We start from the raw sequence: 25,852 nt of genomic DNA, 5'->3' as shown, positions 1-25,852 counted from the left end.
CATCCCTGCCTTTTGTCTTGATGCTAGTAGCACCTCCTTCCCCAGCAATGACAGTCAAAATGGTTCCACACATTATCAGACCTCACCTGGTGGGTGAGCATAACTGGCCAAGTTAAGAACCACTGGAGTAAAACAATGAGTGGCAGAATAATCGGATCATTTTATGAATCAAGCTATGTAGATATTTTTATGTAATCACCACTTACAGATACTGAAATATATTGTTTAAATCTAAAACTAGCATTTTCAAAACTGGTGTTTTGTTTTTGTTGTTCTGGGGATTGAACCCAGGGCCTTCACACTGAGCTACATCCCCAGCCCTTTTTATTTTTTGAGACAGGGTCTCACTGAGCCTTGGTTGGACTGGAACTTGTGATCCTCCTGCCTTAGCTTCCCAAGTAGCGGGGACTACAAGTATATGCCACCATTCCCACCTCTGGTGGCTTTTATCTTTATAGTAAGATGTTTTTACGCTATGATGTTATGCTTATTTATGTGTGAGTATGGGTCATAGCTTGTCCCTACATATTATATATAGATATATTATTCATAATGTCATTTGTGACCCACAAAATTGAGTTCATGATCCACAAATAAATTAATTTACATTATTTTGTAAATGTCCTAAAGCAAGTGCTATGGAACACAAAGAGTAGCAAAGGCATAGGAAGCTATTTGTAGGCACTATTGTATATATTTTACACATAGTTACTGATTTAACCCTTATAACTCTCTCATGTATACTATTATCACCTTCCTCCTACAGATAAGGAAATTAAAGCTTCAAAGTCAAGAAACTCACTAAAAGACCACATAGCTAATCACTGAGGGTTGAGAAAGGGTGAGATTCAAACTCAGAAGTCTGGCCAGAGTTCATGCTCTTTACCACTGTGATACACTACTCTTCATTAATCCTATTCATTGTTTTTTGAAAGAACAGTTTGTTTCAGTCAAATGTGAAAAATGTTTCCTATTTTTCACCTAAAAATGCACAACGCCCATGAACATTTTAAGGATTTGAGGTCCGATAGAGAAGAAAACCATTTGCTTGTGCACACAGTCTTTTTAGTTAGCACTAGCTACCTAGGACAAATCAAAAAATGTTACTGGGTAATTAGGAATTCTTTGAGTTGTAAGTGTAGGTTGAGCATCTCTAATCAAAAATGCTCTGAAATCTGAAATTAAAAAACAATTTTTTTTTGGTACCGGGGATCGAACTCCAGTCCTTGTGCTTGAGCGGCAGGCGGTGAAACCACTAAGCTAAATCCCCAGCCCTTGAAAATTTTTAAATGTTGACACTAAAAAGTTTTGAATTTTGGAGGTTTTTGGATAGGAGGTCCTCAGTTGGTAAAGTTTATGCAGATACTCAAATCTGAAAAACTTTTGAGATCTGAAAATTTATGGTATTAAGCACTTCAGATAAGTGTTGAAACACAATGTGGTAAAACAAAGTTCTAGAAAAATCTCTAGGATGTCAACTTTTGTTTGCCCATGTGGTGGGCCTTCTGGCTGCCAAGAACCTAGCACTTTTATTCCAATTCAAAGCACCTCTTAGCTTTAGATACAAAGTCCCGGGAAACGGCTGGCGTGACAAATCGTGGCCACATCAGGTTCTGATAAAAGAAGACACTCCAAGGAAGAGAAGCATCCACTATACTGCATAGTAACATATTAAAAATTAGAGAAAATAGGAATAGAAATCACATTGTTTTATAAGAAAATAAGCAAACAGCCAACTGTGTCCAAAGTTCAGTAGAAGTAAACCTGTAGTCAACTGAACAACAGGGTGTGTTTAAACCTTTTGAAGGTCTACACCTGGCCCCCTTTATTTCACTTTTTCCTCCGAATGCCTTATCTTCCAACTGGCCATACTGTGAAAATGGAATATTTTAAAATATATTGAACTGAATTAGTAGCAACTTAACACTTTGTGGATTTTAAGCCAGGAGAATTTATAACTTTCAAATCCCTCATTAAGCTTTTCGTTTAAATTTCTGCACATCTCATAAACTTAAAGGGAAAAAAATTCAACATACCAGCCAAATGGAAGAGGCTATTTGCAAAGAAATGAACTTACATCTAGTCTACAATATATTATTGTAATATAAACAATATAAATAAATGATCCTGTAGGCCCACCAGTCTTCATCCAGACCCACATGAAGCAATGTTACAACAATATTCTGTGTGAAAATGTGCAGGTAACAAAGGTGCAATTACAAGCAAGTTTAAGCAGCAGAGCATAAGGTGCTTTCATTTAATAGTTAATGTTGCCCTCAACAAACATTTGAATGCTCAGTTTTACTTCACTGAATAGATACAACGAATAGGAAAATCTGGAATTCATAACCATGCTATTTGTTAATATGAAAGTGCTTTCTCTTTTTTAAAAAAATACACCAAATGAACACTTTTTACACCAATAATGGTGTGCTCTTATAATACAAAATTAACTTCATCTTCAGGCTATACATTTAAAAACTTTAGCCACAGAGGCTAGTCTAGAAATTCTAATGCTAGGAGTGCAAAAACTATTTCATTTCCTGTAAGGAGAACTCTAATACAATAGCCAATGTAAAGAATACACTCTATATAATCTTAACATTTTGTTTCCTGTAAAGATAAAGTTCTTTCCCTTGGTGATTCTTTGTTCATCTTGGGTGGATCATTTTTTGAGGTTTAATATAAAAGTCTTTCTTATTTATTTATTGGTTGACTGAGACAAGGTCTCACCATGTAGTTTAGACTAGCCTTGAACTCACTATGTAGCTGAAGCTGGCCTTGAACTCATGGTGATCCTCCTGCCTCAGCCTCTCGAATGCTGGGATTGAAAGTCCTATTTTAGAACAATGGAAGGAAACAAAAGGAAGAATGAAAAAAATCGATGTGCTTGAATCATCAAAAATTTGAAAAAGTTTACCACAACAATTTGCTTTTGTTAACAACTACAAAAGCTTTTAAAGAAAAAAGAAAAAAAAATTCTAATTTAATCAAGGCTTAAATACAAGATGTGATTGAAATATGTGGTGATTATTTAAATTTTGAAATATTTATTACAGTAAATATCCTCGCCATTAATCCCCTTCAAACTACTCCCCCCTACTTCAAACCCACTTGCCACAGCATTCTTGCTACTTTCCAAAGCAGTTCAGGAAGTTCTCTTTTGTGTCTTATGAGGTGTTATCAAAAATAAGGTGAATGATGCCACTGAGTGCTATCCAACAGTGTCAGGCTGGTAAAATCATTGTGGTATGTCCTCATTCACCAGATCTGGCACCATGCAACTTAATGGCTCTTCCCCAAAGTCAAAATGAACATGAGAGGTAAACATTTTTAATTGAGTCAGAGGCAGCCATAACAATGCAACTAAAAACACTCATGACAGGACTTCCAAACTGCTTCGGAAAGTGGCAGGAGTGATGGGGTGGGTGTGTTTGAAGTGAGGAGGAGTATTCTGAGGGGGATTAATGTCAATGTGTCTTCAACAAATTTAAAAGAAAAAATTCACTGTAATTTTTTATCACACCACATAGCTATTCACTACTGTCAGTATCTGTTCCTGTACACAGCTGTCCACAACAGCCAATCTTCACTACAAGCATAATCCTTTCCTTGAGGACAGTTTTTGGAACTCGCTCTTTTTCCTCTTAGGAAAAAACAGAAAGACAAATCATTTAAATGAGGAGACTAGGAATCTAGTCAAACAACTTGGAACTTATATATCCAAAATTACCACCTTTGTACTCAACTGACTTCAAAATTTAAGAATACATATACAAAAAATATGCAATAGATATTTTAACAGCATAATTTGAATAAAATATTTGAAAAAACAAGTATACCTTAAAAATTAAAACAGATTAAAAATAATTTTTAACCAGTACCACAGGACAATTTATAAAACCTAGATTATCTGGCAATTTAGATGTCAGTGTTCCTGTTTCAATCAGTTTGAAAGAGTCTAGATTCTAATCCCACTTATTTGGGTATTTTCCTGCTTCAATTGCAACTATGAATGTAAAAGTTATTAAATATATTTTCATGAATGTTAGTATCAACTGATACTAATATTTAAAGCTAGAAATTACAATGTGGTTTTGAATCCTAGAGTGACAAAGGAATTTTACCCCATTAATAATTGATTCTCCCTTTCAATGTTTACTCTCTGAATACTTGTGAATTCAAGCAATGGCTTTAACAGTTCTGCATTTTAAAGGACGCCCTTGTATTATGCAATACATACTACGATTGATTCTTACATAGCTTTAAAAGGTGGCGATCTTAAAATATGATAAAATTTTTGTGTAATCACACAAAAAACCTGTTCTAGTGATTTCCTTTGAGATTTTTCAGTTTTCAAAAATTGCTACACTTGTGCTTGCTTCGGCAGCATATATTCTAAAAATTGCTACATTGCCAATAATGGGTATAAAGCTTTTGCAGTTAAAAATGTACATAAATCAATGTCAACTTTTTTTGTCCTGTCACACACCCTGAATATCAACAACTCTCAAACATACTCAAGGGTCAAAATAATGCTATGAAATATTGGCTCTCCCAAGAGTTTCAAAATGTAAGTTATTAATGTTAAGTGATCTTAATTTTGTAATCTATCAAGTATATGGTCTATTGATGTGTAGTACATGAAATGTGTTACAGGAATTATGGTGTGATTCAGACCCTTTGACTGTCACCTGGTCTAATTCTTTACCTAATGCATAAAACATTTCTTCTCAGTTCTAAATTAGTCTGTACATAGTATTATGCTTAAGCTAAAATGAATTTTGTTTGGGATGATTTTACTAGTTAGTTTCTTAGCTATGCATACCACACATGATATGAGCATTCAAATTATTTGTTAAATGGATATCTAACTATGACAATACTCATGTTCATGTGTTCCATGGTTAACCCACAGGTAGCATTTAGAAAAAAGTTCTAATTTGCTTATCTGTGTGAATTTTCTACCTCAATCCTTAAGAGGATAAATACTATAAAGTGAAAAATAAATAAATAAATAAATAAATATAATAATAGTAACTAGTAACTGCCTCATAAAATTGTACAGATCCTGACATAGGATGGTTCAACTTATAATTTTTCAACTTTACAATTATGCAAAAGTGATAGGAATTCAGTAGAAACTGTACTTCAAATTTTGAATTCTAATGTTTTCTGAGGCTAGCAATATTAGTTATGATAGTCTTTTGTGGTGCTGGACAGTGGCCTTGGTCACTGGGTAAGTGACCAATACTACGCAGTGTGATAAATTATCAGAGGGTTTATTTTTAAATACAAGTGTCTAAAAAATTACATAAGATATTCAACACTGTATTAAAAATAGGCTTTATGTAGGCAAATGTGAAGTGCTTTAAGCATGTTTAAAGGTAGGCTAAGCTAATGTATGGGAGGTATGGTGTGTGTGAGGTTAGATACGTTAAAAGTGTTTTTTCAACTTATATTTTCAACTTAAACACATGTCAAAGATCTATGTGTATGGCACATAACAGTGCCTAGTACATAATAAGAACTTTAAAAATACTGTACATATCTATGTTTGCCTCTTGTCATGATGGATCAAGTAGCGTTTATAACACTTTGGTTTGTGAGATACAGTATAGTACATCTGTCAAAGTGCAGCAGAGATTCTGGAGCTGATCTGCCAATCGTAACTTAAACTATCCATCTGCTATTTGACCCTATAACCTCTATGACCTCTACTTGCCTTATTCTTAAATACCTCACAGACAGGAAAAGGCATACACTTTGCTAGTGTTAGAAAATGTTATAGTAAATACTAAAACGACTATTTTTAGGCAAAACAATTTCACAGTTATCCAAAACTAGATAAAACCAAGAGATATATAAGTTAAAGTCTTATATTGCTGTATAAAACTGGATTAAAGACATTATCTTCAAATAGTCATATCACATTATAACTTCTAGCCCTAGAATTGCTTCAAATCATGCTAAATAAATAACATGTGAACACAAGCAAAGAAACATTTCACATATGATTATAAGAAGGTATATTATTAGAAAGGGATTTTCAAGAGAAAATAGTAATAGATGATTGTGAAAATTCTCTCAGCCTTCTTGTTTCATGGTCTTTGTTTTTTAAGTAATGGGAATAAAGGTAGATTCACATCATTGTTTCCCTGTGGGAACTTTATTGTTTCTAGTTCCATTTTGACTAAGGGAACTTTACATTGTGTGAATGTGTGCATCCACACATTTGTATGTGTTTAGACAGGGAAGAGATGCCTATCTCTGTCTAAAGACAATACTCAAGAAAATTATCCCTAAGAGATTGGTACACAGTATCTACTATTACATGCTATTCTATATCTGTGATCTGTATTACATTATGTGCTGTCAAGTACACATATTGAATATACTCTGATTTCACAGCAGGGTCAGTTTTCTTTATATCTCACAGGGTTCTCTTTAACATAGTAATAGTTACCTTCTAGAGTGGGAGTTCTGATTTTAACATATGTATGTGTGCATCATACTTATTCAAATTTCTGCAAGTATTTCTAACACTTCTGGGAATACCTGCCTTAGGGTTCATTAACCACAGAGTTAAAGTAAAACATTCATTCAATGCTATATAACATTAAATTAGTGGTTTCTGAAGTGGGGGGATCCCCTACTCTAACCTCATGTCACCACATTTCTGATTCTGTGAATGTATGTCAGCTATCTTATGATTGGAAGCCATTTGGGCTTTCTGTTGCTACATGTGTGATTTCCCAAGGTATCTTATTTGATAACCTCCCTGGATCTTTCATGTGTGGTTACAAGACTGCTATTGCTGTACATAGATTTGCCTTGACTCTGATCAAGCCACCGCTTAGTCATGGGATGACTAAACTCCACTTTGCTAAGGAAGAAGAAGTTACTTCCCTTCTCTGGGAAATAACTGTCCCTCCATCATCTCAGCTGGTAAAAGGAAGCAGAACATACCATCAGCATTGGTGTTCAGCATTGTGAAAACTTCTCTCTTTCTGTAACCTCTCTAGCATGTATCTGAAGTTAATTTTTTCATCTGTGATATCCTCTGATAGAAGCTAAAATCTTGGCTGATGTCACTGAAAATTATCAATATATTACACTTTTAGCAATCATTTTAGTTTTCCAAAAACTTTTTCACATTTCGTATCCATCTCTTAAACTATCAGCTCAAATTAAGACAACCTGCATTCATTATTGTCATTCATTTCTTCCAATGGATGTAATCACTATGCACTTTCCATATATTTGTAAGAATTTTTCATTGGAGGGATAGTGAAACTCACTTGGGACACTCCTTACACTAATAGTTATAATCAAGACACATGGTCTTTAAAAAATGATATTTCATAAAAGAGAATTACAATCCTATTTCTTTTAAAGCTACAAATCGTCTGCTTTCTTTAGCTACTGATGGTGTTGATACATGCAACTACACTTGCTCAGTTGGAAGGTCTTAGATTTTGTAGTTGTTTGTGGCTGGCATTCCTTTCTGACTGACTGCTCTGGCAACTGTATTACCACGAAACGTCATTTGTTAAATATTTTGAATATCAACCCTGAGTGGGCATAAATCAAGTCTTTCCACACTGAATATTTGCAAAGTGTAGTTTTTCTTCAGTGGTTATGGCTTAACCACTACAGAGTATTTTGATATGCACATGTTCTTCATCTCAGTGCCTATTAGATGACCTCAAAGGGCTTATCTCTGTCTACACAGTGACTCTTAACACATAGAAACAGAGATGTGAACAGGGTATTCTTTGCTTCATGAACCTTTCTTTTCAGTCTCAGGACAAATAATGCCTTCTCACATTCATAGTTTCATAAAACTATCTCCCCATGCAAAGAAAATATCACTTGGTCAAGGAAGTAGTACGTTAGATAGAACACAAGTGCCGAAGCCCACACATAATTGTAATAGAGTGATGCATGTCACAATGAACAGTGTGGGGGATTTTTTAGGGAGTAGGAATGCTGCTAAGGTGGTACTGGGAAGAAGACCCAGTTTTCCTGGAGGTGGGGCTCAGGTTAGCAAGAAACTCATTCTCCTCCATGAAGCATTTCTTGACCTAGCCAGAAGGACTGTCTTCTTCTTGAGGATCTGAAAGCTCTCAAAGATTGTATCATGTGTGAGATAATGAAGTAAACATCTAATTACAAAACTGAAGAGTGTTACAAGAAATTTTCTGCCTCCTCTTTGACCTAGAAACTATCACATTCCTAAATTATCATGGACAGCACAGTGTCCACATGCCTGGGTGTAGACAGTAAGGAGCTATATTGTCTGTACCATGTACTTTGATTATTACCATGTATCAGCTATTCTGAACAATGTCTGTAATAAAATACACCCCTTCTCCAGATATTTTTGATCTAGACTCTAAAAGATTAATGTCATTGTTGAGCTTTAATAATATGTATGTAAGCTTCACATTAACACATTTATAGTACATATCCTTTAATAGAAATTGCATTCTATATACACATTAACTCAAGGAAATTCCTGGATACAGCATTAGTCCTGAACACATATGAATTCATCATTTGGATAGTAAATTCAAAATGTTCAGAATCATTGGAATTTATCCCCAGGCTCTGTGCTACTATATATTCCTACCTTCAAGCAGTCCATTTTAAATAAACAATAACACCACAATGAGTATAGAGACAAGGAAGCACAATTGAAACTGTTCCCTTTCTGTCACTTTATGTGGCTATCTTAGATTTTATTTGTCTTTAATGTTTAAAACAAGAGAGAACAGGTTATGAGTTATAATATTTTTGCTTGGTAACTTTAGTTACCAATTGCTTAAAAGCTAATTGTTTAAAAACTACAGAATGAATTTTTTAAAAACCTTTACATTAGTGGTACAATTTAGTAGTTGCCTAAATTGTAATTTGTAGAATTTCAGTTTTAATAAAGGTTCACTTGTTATTTAATAAAATTCACTCATGAGCTAGTGGACAATTATTTTTATAAACTACTATATCATACTGTAACTAAAGGATCAAAGCTTATACTATTCAAATTACTGAATAAATACCTGGGCATTTTTCTTTTTGTATTCTAATATTTTTCAAATATTTGTTAACTTGCATATTTGTATATATGAAGTTCAATGCAAGAAAATATTCACTATATTTTTTTTCTGGCTACTTTAGTGTTTTTTCCATTTTATGATTGTTTCTGAAAATATTTTTCAATATAGAGGTAGGGATTGCTCAAAATGCTGCAATTTGAGTCTCTCACATACTAGGTACCACCCAGTCATGGAATATACACACCATAATAATGTACAAGTGGCTTTCTTAAGAATTTAAAAAATAGGACTTTCTAACCTATAGTGACATGGAAACACATATTTTATCATATAAAAGCTAGAGGTGGTAGTTGAGGTTTTCATCCTCTTCTTTAATTATTTTTGGTATTGAAAATTCCCTACTATCAGATATGAATGTTTGGAGAAGACAGCAGGAACAATAATAACTGATAGTTGGCAAATAAGCCACAATCCAAAACAACCATGATTTTCATCCCTTTTCAGAAAATGTTTCATATGACAATGCTCTTGTGTCTTGAGTGTCATAGGCTAGATTAATGTAGCTTGGGACAGGCAGAAAAAATTGTCAATATGTTTGTCAGATGGAAAATTATAGTTGTGGCATTTGGTTCATGGAATCATTTTTGCACTGCAAACATCACTTATGAGAGAGAATAACATCTTGTTTGTGCACAGGGGGAATACTCCTGATGATTTTTAATGCCTGCTTGTAAGCATTCACCATGTGTCCACTCTTTAAATAAAGAAAAATTCCTGTGCCAGCAGATATGATTGTCAGATCTTCGTTCTGGTGATAAGAATATTCAACACCCACAATGATGTTTTCATAGTCTCATCACAAGTCAGGGATGCCACCAGGACTAGCAGCCTGCTCTTCTCGCTGCCCTTAATCAGCTTTGTGCACTCCTCCCAAGTCTGTAGTCACAGAATGCTGATGAGAACGCATGTTTAATTGTGGTACTACCATTAGGTGACAGTTCTTTGACTAAATAGTAAGGTAATATGTAATAAGGATATAAACTTCAGACTATAAATGGCCTTACACTGTCAGTCACAATTTGAGGAAAGTGAAGTTGTGTGCTTGTGTGTTAAAGGGGAGAGTGAAGAAAGAACTTTCCTATTTTTATGTTTCAATCCTTTAGCTTAAATTGAAGAAATTCGGTGCTGTTGAGATTGAGTGGCTATCCTACATTCGGGCAAGGTATTAGCATCTGAAACAGCCATCAGATGTGTATTCTCATTTTTAGCTATTTCCATGACTTTATAAATATCCCTGCAAATTTTGCACTACATTTTCTCACAGTGGATAGGCAAATTTTAAATTCCCACCACCTGATATTACATATATTCCGAAACAGCCAGTAGTTCCATGTCATTTTCAGAAAACCATGAGTTAGCTGTTTATCAATTCCTTGAATTGGCCATCAGATTTCCAGACTGAAAGCCTTTGGCCTCCATTTTTTGCAGTCCTAAAATATCTCTCTTGCTGGGCGTGGTGATACACACCTGTAATCCCAGCACTTGGAGGTTGAAGCAGGAGGACTGCAGTGATTTCCAGGGCAGCCTGAACTACATGTTGAGACCCTGTCTGAAAAAACAAGAGGCAAAAATAAAAATTAAAAAAACAAAAAAACAAAATACCACTCCCTTATCTCTGCTCTGATTATAAAAGGGCAGTTTATGCACTGCCAGCTCAAATACAAAGTTCCCAGGAAGCCTTGCCCGCAAATCCCTGGCGGAGGTTAGTCTTGTGCATATCCATGTTTGTGCATCTTACGGTGTTATTTTCCCATTTATCATGCATCTTTATTTCCGATTAGAATACAAATACCACAAAGGCAAGTGTCATGTCTTTTTTCTTCCTGTACTACCTAACCATTAGATACGTCTCCTCTAAACCTTGCTTTCATCTTGGATAAACTTTTAAAAAAAGAGTGGTAGATAGTAAGTTTATTCCAGAAAAGTAACTTTCTTTTAGGTAATATTGTCTTCCCAATTAAAAGGAAGCTTCCTGAGGACAAATACTTTGTCTATAACTGTCTTATTTTTCACAATTGTAGCACAGTTATAAGCTCCCATCAACTAGCCTTTATTTCTCCAAGAAAATGAAAAGGGAAGTTAAAAGGCTGAGATAGGGAGAGGAACAAATGTTTGGAGACTGGGTTTCACTTGGCCTTTCTGCCTCCAACCTCCTTGCTTTTTTGTCACAAGTCTAACCACATCCAGGTGTTTAATGCTAGGTGCTTCCTTGTGGTAAATTACCTTACTCTTTCTCTTCAATTTTTTGAAAACCTCATCGTTATAACTTAGCTTTTGCTTTGCTTTCATTTTTATTTTGAATCTTTGAAAGCAACTGAAATAGGAAGTCTTAAAGTGAACTTGAGATCGCAACATAGTTATAAACCAGTAAATAAATAGATAAATAAATAATCAGAGGTTCACAACCTTCTCTGCAGGTCCCTCGATCTCAATTTGATTCCTGGAAACTCAGTTATATTTCAGCTTTTCTGAACAGCAGTTGATAAGGTATGAATAGGATTTATGGTGAAAGATCTATTAGGTATTAGGAAATACCTGACAATAAGAATGTTCATATCGGCAAGGGTGTAAAAATAGAGCAGGGAACTGTTCTAAGTAGAGAGAAATGTGGAACTTAGGGCCAAAACCTGTCCCCTAGTTCAACATCTGACTAGCTGTGTGACCCTTAGCTCTCCTCATCTTTTAAGGAGAATTTTGACTACAATCTCAGTTATGCTTGTGTTATTATAACCTATGATTCTGTGAATTATTCCAATGAATGCTTGAAGATGAAGGAATTATTGAAAAAGATGGGATACTTATATTGCTGAAAGAGTAGTTCAAAGAATAGGACAGCTAAGAAAGAACTATGAGGGTAGAGGAAAAAGAACCCACATTACTTTTTTAAGACCACGTGTTTAGCTTTAATTTTACCGAAAAAAATAAAAAGATAAACCACCACAACATGTTTATCTAAAAGGAAATTGCCTATTTTAGTTAATTGTCTATGTAGTTGTCTGGCAGCTCAGGGAGTTAGAGCCACAACAAAGTACTCAGTGATTTACACACAAGTCATACATACATTATAAAATGTAATTGATACAAAAGGTTTTTTAAGTAGTTGTTGAAAATACGCACTATTTCTCATTTTCCATTTATGCATGGGTTTCCAAAGAAACAATATTTTTCAACAATTATCAGAGATAGAATAGTTCCACATAACTATACATTCTAAGTAAGTGAAGTTTGCTCTGTAGAAGCCAAAACATTTTTTGAAGTAACCACTCTGATACATTCTTTTGGTTGAACAGATTGGACAGTTCTTTACTTCAAAAATGGAAGCAACAAAACAATTTAACATCTTATTATGTATTGATTTAATCTTATCACTATGAACATAATTACTAGTCTGTATTATATAGCACAATTATGCAATTTGGGCTAATTATGAAAAGATAATGGAATTGAAGAATTATGCATAAAATGAAATAAATTTGGGGTCTTCCAATATCAATTTTGTCTACTTACAGAAGTTTTGTGTGTGTTGGTTCTCAGGTATACTTTAGATGTTGAGATCACAAGGTAAATCTTTCATGAAAAGTTAATGATAGCATAACTTTTTCAGTAATATAGAAAATAAAAATTTTATGTGCTACAGATTTTATGTATACTTGGCAATTACTAGCTGGAGGATCATAGATAGAAAGACCTATTTACAGGAAAAAGCTGTCTTTCCCCAAACAAAGAGAGTTATGTTTTCAGTATGTCAATCCAGTATACAGAGATTCCAAAATTTCTCCAAATTCCACTTGGAGAAACATAAAAATTCAAATTATCTGAAACCATGCTATCTTCAAATGATTATCTTTTGTTTGTTTGTTTTGTTTTTGAGACAAGGTCTCCCTATGCAGCTCAGACTGACCTTGAACTCACTATGTAGTTGAGGCTGGCCTCAAACTTGAAACGATCCTCCTGCCTCAGCCTCCTGAGTGCTGGGATTACAGGTGTGTGCCACCATGCCTGGCTCAGATGATTATCTTGAGTTGCATGTCTCTTAGGCAGAAAAAAAAGTGATAGAAAAACTACAAGACAGAAAAAGCAAGGAAAAAAATTCCTAATATCAAGTATTATGGGGAAGTGATTGCCTTAAAAAATTTCTCCCTTTCATATAATGGGATATATCGGAGCTGGTCATAGGAAATATGATTACTTCTTAAGAAATGAAATGGATTACTGGGCATAGTGGTGCATGCCTATAATCCCAGCACTCTGGAAGGCTGAGACAGGAGGATCATGAGTTGCCTGGGCAACTTACAGAGACCCTGTCTCAAAATTAAAATAAATAAATTAATTAAAAGGTCTGGAGTTGTACCTCAGCATGAAAGCCCTGGGTTCAATTCCTAATAGGTCAAAAATAAAAGCAGTAATATGGACTAATGGCTAATTAAATACAGAGTAATGAGAAGAGCATGATTTTAAATCTTAGCATATTACTGTAGGCAAATTCTTTACTACCTCAGTCTCTGTAAAGCAAAGTTCTTAGAATTATATTATTTTATTATGAATTTTAATTGATTTGACTTTTAAAAGCAAATATTCAAAATAGTAAATCAAAATATTTTATGTGCCTGTTATGTACCAGGCATTGGTAATTACTAGAAAATGTTATCTAGGAAAATCATAAAATCATACTTGAGAAATATTTGTCAAACTACGATGGAGTGGCATATGTATAGTCCTTTCAGAAGAAAGATTTTATTTTAATTTCTTTTCATCACTTAGGGGAGGAATCATGTGACATACAACTTAATATTAGGAGACACTCAGAACTCACCGTTTCAGCAAAAATTTCCTTTAAAATGGAATGCCCTGTGAAATATTGTGCTCACAGACCTAATGTGACTTGGTGCAAGATAAATGGAACAGGCTGTTCACCTCTTAAGGATAGACTACGGCTACACACGAGTTGGGAAGAAGGGCTCAATAAGTCCACTTTTCTGCTACATTTTGAACCAGTGCTTCCAAGTGACAATGGCTCGTACCGCTGTTCTGTGAATACCCCTTCTCATCTCATTCATTCCCACTCAACAGTCATCCATGTGACAGGTGAGTTCTTGAACCCCAGACCATCTCATGTTTTACTCATCATATTTTCAGGAAATGGAAGGTCCAGATACTCGAATTAGAGACTGAACATCCATATCACATCAGGTCTGCCACACCCTCATAAATTGTGAGGTGCAAGAATGCACGTGTATGTATACATATGCATTCGTATGTGTGCTTGGGCTGATGAGGTAAAGAAGATAAAAATATAATAAAAATTATTGTCTTTGTCTCTAAGGATTATTAACTCCATTTGATAAGTCCAGAAGTATATCACTGAAATTGTGAAAAAATTACAAAATGGATACCAATAATTATAGATAGCATTTCATTATTTAGTTTTTGTATTTTATTTGTTTTTTCCTATTTTTCTGTTCTTTTCTATGGTGGATTATAATTTATAGAGGTTATGTTTGTGGTGCTCTGATAATTACATACTTGTGAATAGTTCATAGTTTGCTTAGAACTGGAAAGAGTCTTATTACCAAATGAGTTCTTGGGAATAGGCAGGGGTTCAGTGGGTTCCCAGGACCTCCCCAAAGACCTTTAATTGGCTGTAGCAGCTGAGGAAGGACACATAGAGGTTAAACTGGGGAAAACCAAAATGAACAAAGCATGGAAACAAAATAAAGAGGGAAGAATAAAGAACAGTAATAAAAAAAGTTTGGTTATGAAAATGGCATAGCCACAATCTTACTCAGTGGTGAAAGACTGAATGCTTTTCTCCTAAGAAAAGGAATAGGACAAAGTTGCCTGCTTTTGCCACTGCCATTCAATATCAAACTGGAAGTTCTAGCCAGAGCAGTTAAGTAAGAATGAGAAATAAAAAGCATCTAAATGGAAGTGGAAGAAGTAAAACTGTCTCTACTCACACAGATACCATGATGCTTAAAAGTTTGAAAAAAACCCCTACATGTTAATACATGAATTCTGCAAAGTTGTAAGACACAAGATCAACACAAAAATTACTGGTATTGTTATACACTAGCAATGAACAATCTGAAAAGGAAATTAAGAAAACAGTCCCATTTATAATACTATTTAAAAAAATATGTGGAAATAAATTTAACCAAAGCGTTGCAAGACTTGTAAATTGCACAAAGCATGGTTGAAAGAAATTAAAGATATAAATAAATGGAAAGATATCTTTTGTCATGAATCAGAAGATTTAATATTGTAAAGATGACAATAGTCCCCAAGATGATCTACAGATTCAATGCAAACCCATCAAATTCCAACAGCCTTTATTTTCTGAAATGCAAAAACTGATCCTAAGACTCATGTTACAGACCCAAAATAGCTATGACAGTCTTGAAAAAGAAGAAAAAAGTTGGAAGAGTAATAATTCCCTTTTGCAAAATGTACTATAAAACCATAGTAATCAAAGCAGTGTGGTAGTGACATATGGGGAGGCATGGACATCAAAGTAATAAAATTTAAAGTCCAGAATAAACCTATGTATTATGGTCAATTGATTTGTGACAATCTTGTCAATACAACTCAATGAGGAAAGAGTAATCTCATTAATAAATGGCAGCCTAGGATGTAGCTAGGTAGCAGAGCTCTTATCTACTATGTACAAGGCTCAATGTTTGATCCCCAGCACTGAAAAACAAACAAATAAAAAAAACAAAATAAAACAAGTATTGTTGGGACAGTTGTATATATGCACACAGAAGAATGAATCTGAACTACTACCTCACAACAACAACAAACAAGAAATAAATACAAGTGTACCAGAGATTTATCTATAAAAACTAAAAACTGTATCTATAGAGAACTCTAAACGTGTATATAAAAATGTATATCTTTTTGATCTTAGATTTAGTAATAATTTCCTAAATATGATTATAAATTACAACAAAAATAGTTTAATTAGGCTTCATGAAAATTAAAAACCTTTCTGTATCAAAGGACACTATCAAGAGAGTATAAAGAAAACCCACAGACCATGAGAAGATATTTGCAAATCAGACTATAGCCCAGAATATATAATAAACTCCTACAACTCAACACAAATAGACAATCCTTTAAAAAATAAACCAAGGATTAAGTAGCCCTTTCATTAACAATATAAAGATATCCAATAGCAAATTAAAAAATGCTCAGTGCCATTAGTTATCAGAAAAAGCCAAATCAAAACCACAATGAGATAGATACCACTACATATACTCAGTAGGATAAGTAGAAATTAAGCAAAAAATGAAAATTAAAAAACGTGTTAGTATGTATGCAGAGAAATTTTAAAACTCTTATATTGCCTGTGGAAATGTAAATTGATGTGGTTGCTTTGGGAAAAAGTCTGGAAATTCTTCTTAAGGTTAACCTAGTTGTCACAGGACCAAGAAATGGGATAGCTAGGTAAATATCCAAGTGAAACTAAGATAATAGGAAGTGGGAAGATAGCTCTTTCTCAACTGGGAAGGGGATCAACAGATAGAGGGACGAGAGAGGGGAGGGAAAGGGAATAAAAAAATAATTAAGATGTGTTAAGTAGATGTACTAACTCCCTAGAAGGAATGTAAACATTATGTACTGCAAATGTGTACTAATTAAAATTTTTTAAAATAAATCCCCCCCCAAATTTATATATGTTTATAATAGCAATATTTATAATAGCCCCAAAGTAGAAATAACCAAAATGCTTATCACCTGCTGAATGGATAAAAGAAATGTCGTATAGCCACAGAACAGAATATTATTCAGTCATAAAGAGGAATGAATTACTGATACATGCTACAACATGGATGAACCCAAAAAATGTAATGCTAAGTCACAGAAGCCAGGTAGAAAAGCATTTCTTGTTCAATCCTGTATCTAAGGGATATTATGTATTTTATGCTGATACAGGGAGTATGAAGGATGAAACAGTGAAAAAGTCTAAGAGCTAAATAAAAGACCTTATGAAGGGTCTTGTTTCTTTTTGATGATTTCTACTCTTAGTTCCTCACTTTTCTATGCTGCTACCTTTCTTACAAGAACTTCCTTTCATAATAATTACCTTATCAATTCATGCTTCTGGCCCACACTGGGAATTCCCCAGGACTCAGCTTTGGCTTTCTTTCCCTGACTGCCAACAACCTTCCACTCTGTGACATGTTCCCATGATAGCGTCCATAACCACGTTAGGCCTTTATTATTATCTTTCTAAATGATTCCAATTAATGGTATGACTAGACCTCTTATCTGTAGCATTTACCCAATTTAGTTCATGTTAACTAACCATCTTTCTTATATACTTGCATAATATACTTTTTTGATAATGCTACTCTTTTATTGCATATCCTAGAATGCATCTTCACAAGATGTTTTGTTCACAAGATGGGGATCATGTTTGCTAAGCAGCATTCATAGTTCCCACAGTTCATCTTCACCTACTTTTCTAGATTACTTCTGGATTCCATATAGAACCTGTCAGTCCAGCCTAACAGCCCTACTTGTCATTGTCATGTCTTTACCATGACTTCTGATGCTATCTTCACCACTTGCAGTGCATCTGTTCATCTGTCTCCACTATAAAAATCCAATCCCTTCTTTCAAGTCCAACTCATTATCCAAGTTCTCAAGGAAGACATTCACTTTCATCCCAGGGGAAGGGATTTCCACCAATTTTTATGCCATTTAATATCTGTGTCTTTCGTTTAACACATATATTTCCTTTCACTATAGTAATGTGTGGAAATGTCTTTGAAATTTCATAAAAGATTATAATGTCCTGGCAAGTAATTGTATCACATTTCTTTGAGTTGTTTTCATTTCTTTTGCAAAAGTCAAATAAATTATTTAGGAATTAGCCTTAATTTAAACTGGGTGTGGGTTTCCTTTTAGTGAAATGGTGAAAACAAACATAACAAGGACAAGGTCAAAGAAAAATTCCCTTTTCTGAATCTAAGACTACTCAGTGAAATAAGCGTTGAGTGAAAAGTATGCTCTGGAATTATATTTAAGAAGCACAATTTTTGTAAATAAAATTTGAATATGTAATAAAAATATTTTATTTTCTCTATTTGAAATATCTTTCTGAAGGCATATTAGGAATTTCCTTGTTTTTGTATCTGACTCTTCTTTGCTGTTTATAAGAATGGGATTGTATAAGAGTAGGTGTATGAGAAAGTAGGGGCTTGGATGCCCTTGGGAAAGCAGTCATCTTCTGGAATGAATGAAAACACTTTGTAAAACAAAGCAAATTCAAGGGAAAAGATGATTGGGCTGCACTGTGTTCTCCACCTGCCCTTGGTTGATCTCTGAACAGGAGTTTAACAAAGGTGAGGTGGTCCTTATTAGTGTGGAGTGAGAGGCACAGTCTGTTTCAGAATGAGCTCCCAGAATGCCATCAAAACTTCCTTTCCTTGTGGCCTTCTGCACTCCCTTGGAGCCCCTGCTGAATATGTGTCTTGTTATTGCAGATGGCAGAGCAGGTAGAAGCAAAAGAAAATCAAAACAGACAGATGAAAGTTATGTTGCATTTGTACAGTCTTTCTTTGGGCCTGAAACTGACTCAAGGAGTTTAAGTTCCAAGATTTCAAGGTGATGATCCATGAGTTATGTAAACTGAACCTGGGCTAGATTACTGAATTCCCTGTCCTCTCCAAGATGTACTCTGATTTTAGAAATACCTGAGTGGATATCTTCACTGTTTCCTCAAACAATTTCAATTCTTAATATTGTTTTTCTATTTCAGAACAGACTCAAAATAATTCAGAACACTCTCTAATAAGTAAGTATCAAACTAATCAAATAAAATTAACAGGGTTGTTTGATGGTTGCAGAAATAATACAAATTTGTTTTTCTTTTGGTACCGGGGATCGAACTCAGGACCTTGCACTTGTGAGGCAGGTGCGGTGCCACTGAGCTAAAGCCCTAGCCCCAAATTGGTATTAGATTATCTGTTGTTTGCTAACCAAACCTCTCTCCCAGACAGCTGTGTCTGCCACTCCTGGCAGTGATTTGGCTCCTTGCCCAACCTAAACAGCAGCTGCAGCATGAACGCTATGGTGTTTGTTACTACTCTGAATTACCTAACTAAATGTCCAGTATATATCCAGATTCAATTGCCTATGACTATTTTTACCCTAAAATCAAGAATCAAGGGAAACAAATCATATGAATTTTAATACAAAGCTTTATTTCCATACTTTTTATTCTGTGTAACAATCACCCAAAATAAAAAAGAGTTTACATCGTAACCTATAACACACATGTATTTTTAAGGTTCCACAAAGTCATACTTATGACAGGGTTCCTCTATTGACCTCTTGTGCTGGATAATTCTTTGTTGCAGTGAGACTACAGTGTACGATGTCTTGACCTGTACTCACTAGATGCCAGCCTCTCTCCCTACCCACCTTGTGATAAACAGAAATGTCTCCAGACATTGCCACATGTTCCCTGGGGTGGGTATGTTGGAGGGCAAAATTGTTCCATTTGAGAGACATTGCTCTAGTACATGTGATGCATTCTGATAGTTTCTATTCTGTCTTTTTCATTCAAAAAATAAGTTACTTTTGTAGTACTAAAATTTTTTTACGTGGTAAAAAATAAGTTGCAACTGTGAACAAACAGGGCCTTAATGCATATTAACACTGACCAATAGTATTGAAATGTAACTATATGCCAGGCAAAAAGTATCTGGGGAAACAGAACTATGTAGTATTTAGAGATATCAATGAATTATGAGACAAAGAAAGGGTGAATTTAGTGTGGTAAACATGTAGATTGAATCCCAACTGCTACCCTGCAGATGTTTGACTTTGGGCAATTCTTGGAACAATGACATTCTTCTTCAGTCACAGGAGAGGATAAAGGCAATTGCTTCTCTAATTTCCTCAAGTGGTGAATATGAGCATTGTTAGATATTGTAAGTGGAATGGCTTGATGAAATGCTTTTTGAGAGCTGTTATGGAGGTTGTTCTACAGATTAACCTTAACAAAATGAAAGATTTTTGCAAAAGATAAAAAGGTGTTTGAGGAAAGTGAGGCCTCCAAAGGGGAAACAGAAGCATCAGCCTGAAATTTCCTTCATCTGGGTTGTGACAATGCAGAAGGATGTTGCTGATCCTAATATAGTTCAGATTTCCTGACTGCTTTTAGCATTGACTGAATTCCAGATGCAACCAGTGCTCCAGGACCACCCTTCAAAGAAGAGATGGTGGATGGGCTATGGCTCCCCTACAGTTTGCTTCCTTTGGGGGGATTTCCTCTCCTTGTCATTGCCTGTTTTGGCCTGTTCTGCTGCCTGAAAAAGCATCAAGGTGAGTTCTGTTTTCCCTCTGTCCCTTTGTATCACACATTTGGGACTCTTTTTTCTGAAATGGATTTTAAATGGACTCCTGCTGGTTTTTCCCCCCCAATCTTCTATGATACACCATGGAAAATGATTTCCTGGGAGACTACTCATATTTTCACTAAAAGACCTACAGGGACTGATTTGGGCTCCCTCTAGTCATGGGACCCTATGGCACTGTGCCCATCAGAGCTGTAATTAGAAGGACACACAGATCAAATTTCCCCATTTTATTTGCATCACGGGTAGGTTTGTATGAGAAAGCTCTGCTAAACTTGAGCAGACTTGGAAGAGAGGTTGAAATAATCTCTCAGATCAACACGTCTAAGTCCATTTCATCCTCTTTTTCACAAATACCACATCATTCCAGGCACATCCATTCTTGTCTAAATAAAGAACCAGTGTCCCCAGAGCGAATCATATGTGTGTATGCTTTCTGTTTCCATCATAAACACATGTTTGAATTGAATCCTCACTCAACACTATTTCGTTTGGAATAAAAGATAGCAGGAAACAGGTCTTCTGCAAATGGAAAGGAGAACAAGAGGTGGAGGAGGAGGAGCAGGGCAGGGGGCGAGAGGAAGGGGCTGTAAAGAGAAGATGTGTCATGTACATGTACCAACTCCCCACATGGAATCTAATCATCAAACATAAAAATCTCAAAGAGAAGAAGCAATATTTCATTGGAAAAATATGAGTTTGGCTATGATGGGAGAGGTGCGATATTTTGAAAACAATTCGTTTCTACTTTTGTAAACATTCCTTCACACAGAAAGAAAGGCATAGAGATTTCTGATCTATCTCTGATCAAGTCTACTTCAGTTTTCTCTCTCCTTTTTCCTCTTCTCCCCTATCTTCTCATCCTTTTTCCCCACAAAACCAGAAAGAGTGTAGCTACAGAAAGTGAGCCAGGCAGAGCAAGTATTTTTCAGTTTCAATAGGAGAAAGCTTTGCCAGGTCAGAAATGCTTCTGGTGTTTGGAAGGAAAGAAATCCAGAGCCCAGATCCTCAAGATTCTGAAGAATCTTCTCTAATCTCAACTCAGCCCTGGAACTCTATGGCTCTTTGTACAGTCTGTCTAGATTTCATTATCTTGCTTGAAGCTGCTAGAATGTCTCTCATAATTTCAGAAAAAAAGAAGCAGTGATAAATTTTTTGATTTACCGAATCCAAAGTGAACCTGGGTAGTAAGAAGTTCTGGCTGTATAGGTGACAAGATGGGACCATTTATGCCATGGAGTATATGAAATGTTCCCAGGGCAAAGACTTCTAACTTTTTCAAAGTGAAGCACTAGATTCTGCCCCTTCCTCTTGGAGCTGCTACAGAACTCTGTTCTGTGAGAAGTGCTGAGAGGGAAGTGGGCAACATGAATTCTTACCAAATGAGGTGGAATATCAGCCAGGACCAATAAACAAACCAAAATTAAGGACACTGTTGCGCCAGTGGGCAGTGAGGTAGGTGAGTATAGGTGGGAAGGTGGCTTGCCTTTGCTTTGTTTACTTATTTTGATTACTTTTTTTTTTTTGTCTTCCAGGAAAAAGAAAGAAGCCATCTGATATCGCAGGAAGGGAAATTAACCTGGTAGGTTTGATGTACCTGTTAAGACACATAGAATTTGTGCTACACCATACTTCTGTATTTTTCAATAGTTTATGTATTTGCTATGATCCAGGCACTAAGTACGATAGATAGATAGATGTTCATTTTTTTAATGCAGCAAAGGTTCTTGGGATGTGGGCAGCAATCTAGAGTCAAAACAGAGAAGTCTGGAGGCTCAGCTCCTGCCTGTTATGTGGCTTTAGCTATTTTTTTTTATTCTCACAAAAGAACCTTAAAGTCTTTTGGAAGAGAGTTAATGAAAGAATGAACCCATAAATAACCTCACTGATGCGTTGACCATCAAAGATTACAGACCTCATGACTTAAAGGAGTCAGGCCAAATTTTAAGAACATAAAGTGACTAGAAAAATGAGATTTAAAAACTGAAATAATGACCTCTAGCATTAAGAGGATATCTTCATTTTTACAAAGTAGACCTTTTGTATAGCTAGGAATGCCTAAGAACTGATAGAAAATATCAGGATTCATTTTATTTTTAGTTTCCACAAGTTCACTAAGATATTTGACACTACCTGAAAGGGCACAAATATTCTTGGGATAACAATAAAAATTGGAATAATATTTTAGAACTTTAAGCTGTGTATCTCTAAAACTGATATCAATTTCCAATTCTAGGACTCTAGTCATAATTTATCTTGGATAAAATAATAGGACATAATCCATTCTGTTTTATACTTAGTCTCTTTATTTTACAGTACATTTCATATTCCCATTGAGTTCTAAGCTGACTGAAATTTTCATTTTCATAAAATATTATTCTTTTCCCTTTAATTTGGGTTGTGTTTTTTATCTTGAAGAGCAAATGAAAAATGTTCTGTGATCTCAGCCAGGCATGGTTGCGCATGCCTGTAATCCCAGCAGTCTGGGAGGGTGAGGTAAGAGAACTTCAAGACTGAGCATAGCCTGATCAAGTTAATGTCTTGAGGAGATTTTGTCAAAAAAGAAGGAGCAGGGAATATAGCTCAGTGTGAAGACCCTGGGTTCATTCCTCAGCACTGAAAAAATGTTTTGTGACCTCAAAAGTGATTCCTAATAAAGCACAAAATAGCTATTTGGGAAGAATACACTGGTCCCCAAAATATTCATCCATTAATAATCAAGAGCCTGCTAAAAATGGTAGATATTGGCAGCATAGGTGAGGAATGGTAGATGATTTCTTTCACTGTATGACACCATCTAACCTTTCACAGTTTGCTAATGAAAATGTATTATCACATCTTTTTTCTTGTATAGGTTGATGTTATCCAGCCCCTTAGGAGTGAGCAAACTGAAGTGAGCACCAGGCTAAATTCCCAAACACCACAATCAGAAGCTGAAATTTATGACAATGACCCCTGGTTCAGAACACAGGAAGAGTCTGAAGTTTATTCTAATCCACACTTGGAGGAAAACAAACAAGTCATTGTTTATGCTTCCTTGAACCATTCCATTATCAAATTTAATCCAAGACAGGTGAGAAATGTGAATGAAGCACCGACAGAATATGCATCTATATGTGTGAGGAGTTAAGTCTGGTCCCCATACCAGGTGGGGACCACTGAAGGATAAGTGTCAACACCATTGTCTGACCCGAACAGGACATCCAATAATTTGCCTCAACTTGGGGAATTTTCACTTTAAAGTGATTCTTGTTGGTGCTTAGTTCCTAAAGATCCAAAGAGCATATGATTAAAATTTTTCTTTAGGAGAGAAAACTTCTTTAGGAGACTTCTATATTATAGTATTGGACAACAAAGTTTTTTTCTCTAGGACATTTAATGTTAGCTACATTTTACCTGCTATATCAACTCAATATTTCCTTTGGAGCTACCAGAAGGACCTGTAGGAAAGAGGTTTTTGTTATCTTGATTGGTTCACTACACACTCTTGAAAAATAAAGAATGTCTTAGTTTGACTAATCATAGATACAGTAATGATTGTATTCACAGTCAATCTTCTATAATAAGAAAACTTCATATGTCAGTCTCAGGCTAGTGTTTCTTAAATATAAAGAAAAATAATTATAGACTTGTATAAGAAAAGGATGGGAAGGATAACTGGTACAGATATACATATCAAAATACAGATATAGAATACATCGATTGGATATAGGGTAGAAGTTTCTCACACCTGACAAACAAATTCTTATATCTGGCCTGTTGGATTGCAAAGCAAATATAGTCAATAATGAAGTCATCAATGTAAAGTGGATTTATGAGCAAAGGGGTGACTCAGTGTTTGGCTGACATAGACTAATATATGTGAATGTGACAGAATGCTGCTGGATGAGTATCCTTAATGACATCCGAATCTACATAAAAACCAAGGAAAATAGGTATTATTGGCCAAGTACAGATTCAACTTTTACACTGCCTCATGTTTGACCTGATAACAAATTAAAAGGATGATTAATGAAATGGAAAAGAGTTGGTCAGTAGAGGTCGACATACTTTAACTGACAGCTGTATCTTTTTTATAAGAAATCAGAGCAAATCAAGTGTAGTGAAGTTTTAGTTTGATAATCATTCATTTTAAAATACTGAGGTTTCAGCCACTTAAGAAATAGTTTCAGATTTTCTGAATTTCTGGAGTACTTGAGTCTATTTCAAATATAGCCTATGACTTTATTTAAGAGCTTGAGGCTAATGTTCTCAGGTGCTGCTGCTAAATAATACAGTTGTCTTTATACGAAATAGATGACAAAAGTTAGGACCCACTTGAACAAATACAGGAGCTGCTGAACAGATAAATGTGGTCTGTGTGTATGCAAGTGTGTATGTGTGTGTTAGTGTATTGAAGGGGTAGATGATGTACATAAATGGTACATGAGAAACTGAGCAAATTGGCATTCTACTTTCAGTTTGCTTAGGAAATGTTAAATATCAGAATAAATGAGTTATTAAAGAAAATAAAATGAGAAATGATGAGAATAAGAGTGTGAGTAGAACACGCATACACACATGCCAAAATTAAGTTTTTGATGTGAAGCTTTTCTTACATAATGCTCACATAAAGTTTTAGTTCCTTGGATTTGGGGCTGCAAAGATTATTTTTGAGTTATTGTTATCAAGTCAGCATCATTACACTTAGAATTTTAAAGCTATGGATTCTAGGTAGGCTCTTTTAGCCAAGTTTCATCTGTGAGCAAGTTATTTAAAAGAGGCACTAGAACAGCTGCTTGCTCTATTTTTAAAAATAGAAACAGGAAGTATGGGAGGAAGCATGTAGCTATCTTTGTATCAAATAAATACACCAAAGTAAGTAGTTCTTTCATAATTGTCTCTAATTTAAAAGACAACTATTTCTGTCTAATATGTTTGTAATTGTTTAACATGTCTTATAGTAAAAGATAATATTGATAATGATTTCACCTCTATAAATGACTTATTATGTTTGTACAGAACCTGTGAAAATCACAAATCATTTATGTTTTCATTTCTTCTTAATAAAGATATAGCTGCTTTTTCCCCAAATAAATCTATTTAAGCATTACTTCCGTGATTATTTTATTAATTTATGGATGGCAGATAATTGAATAATTTTTCATAAATTTTTGCCTTGTTTATTATTTCCAGTTAGAAAAGAAAGTTATTAAAACTTACTTTAAATCAATTTGATATTTGCTTTTGTACCACAAAGATATGTGAACACAAAATAGAAGTGATTCTCAGATTTCAATGCACACAAAAATAACCCGAAGAACTTGTTAAGTCGGAGAAAGAGAAGGAGAAGCTTTGTAAAGCGCAGTTTTAGGTTCAAAAACA

At 35.0% G+C, this 25,852-nt stretch overlaps 1 protein-coding gene across 2 annotated transcripts in view; it reads left to right on the top strand.

The window, feature by feature from the left end:
- Positions 1–25,578, top strand: part of Btla (B and T lymphocyte associated) — a 34,855-nt gene extending 9,277 nt beyond the window's left edge. Inside the window, exons 2-7 of one of the 2 annotated variants that reach the window (XM_087215374.1) lie at positions 11,537–11,606; positions 13,881–14,204; positions 18,886–18,921; positions 20,313–20,456; positions 22,024–22,070; positions 23,343–25,503. In XM_087215374.1, the coding sequence (XP_087071500.1) occupies positions 13,958–14,204; positions 18,886–18,921; positions 20,313–20,456; positions 22,024–22,070; positions 23,343–23,618 (750 nt within the window). In that variant the 5' untranslated portion in view covers positions 11,537–11,606; positions 13,881–13,957 and the 3' untranslated portion in view covers positions 23,619–25,503. Of the gene's footprint in view, positions 1–11,536; positions 11,607–13,880; positions 14,205–18,885; positions 18,922–20,312; positions 20,457–22,023; positions 22,071–23,342 lie in introns of both variants that reach the window. The other variant, XM_087215373.1, reaches the window with a different exon arrangement.
- Positions 25,579–25,852: the final 274 nt, after the last annotated feature.

This window comes from Heterocephalus glaber, unplaced genomic scaffold (genome assembly GCF_053883595.1).
Source record: "Heterocephalus glaber isolate CG9 unplaced genomic scaffold, H.glaber_assembly_v1.0 deba00000122, whole genome shotgun sequence".
In the NCBI taxonomy this organism is placed as follows: domain Eukaryota; kingdom Metazoa; phylum Chordata; class Mammalia; order Rodentia; family Bathyergidae; genus Heterocephalus; species Heterocephalus glaber.
The sequence above is the reverse complement of the archived record's forward strand: the minus strand, read 5'-3'. Positions and strand labels throughout refer to the sequence as shown.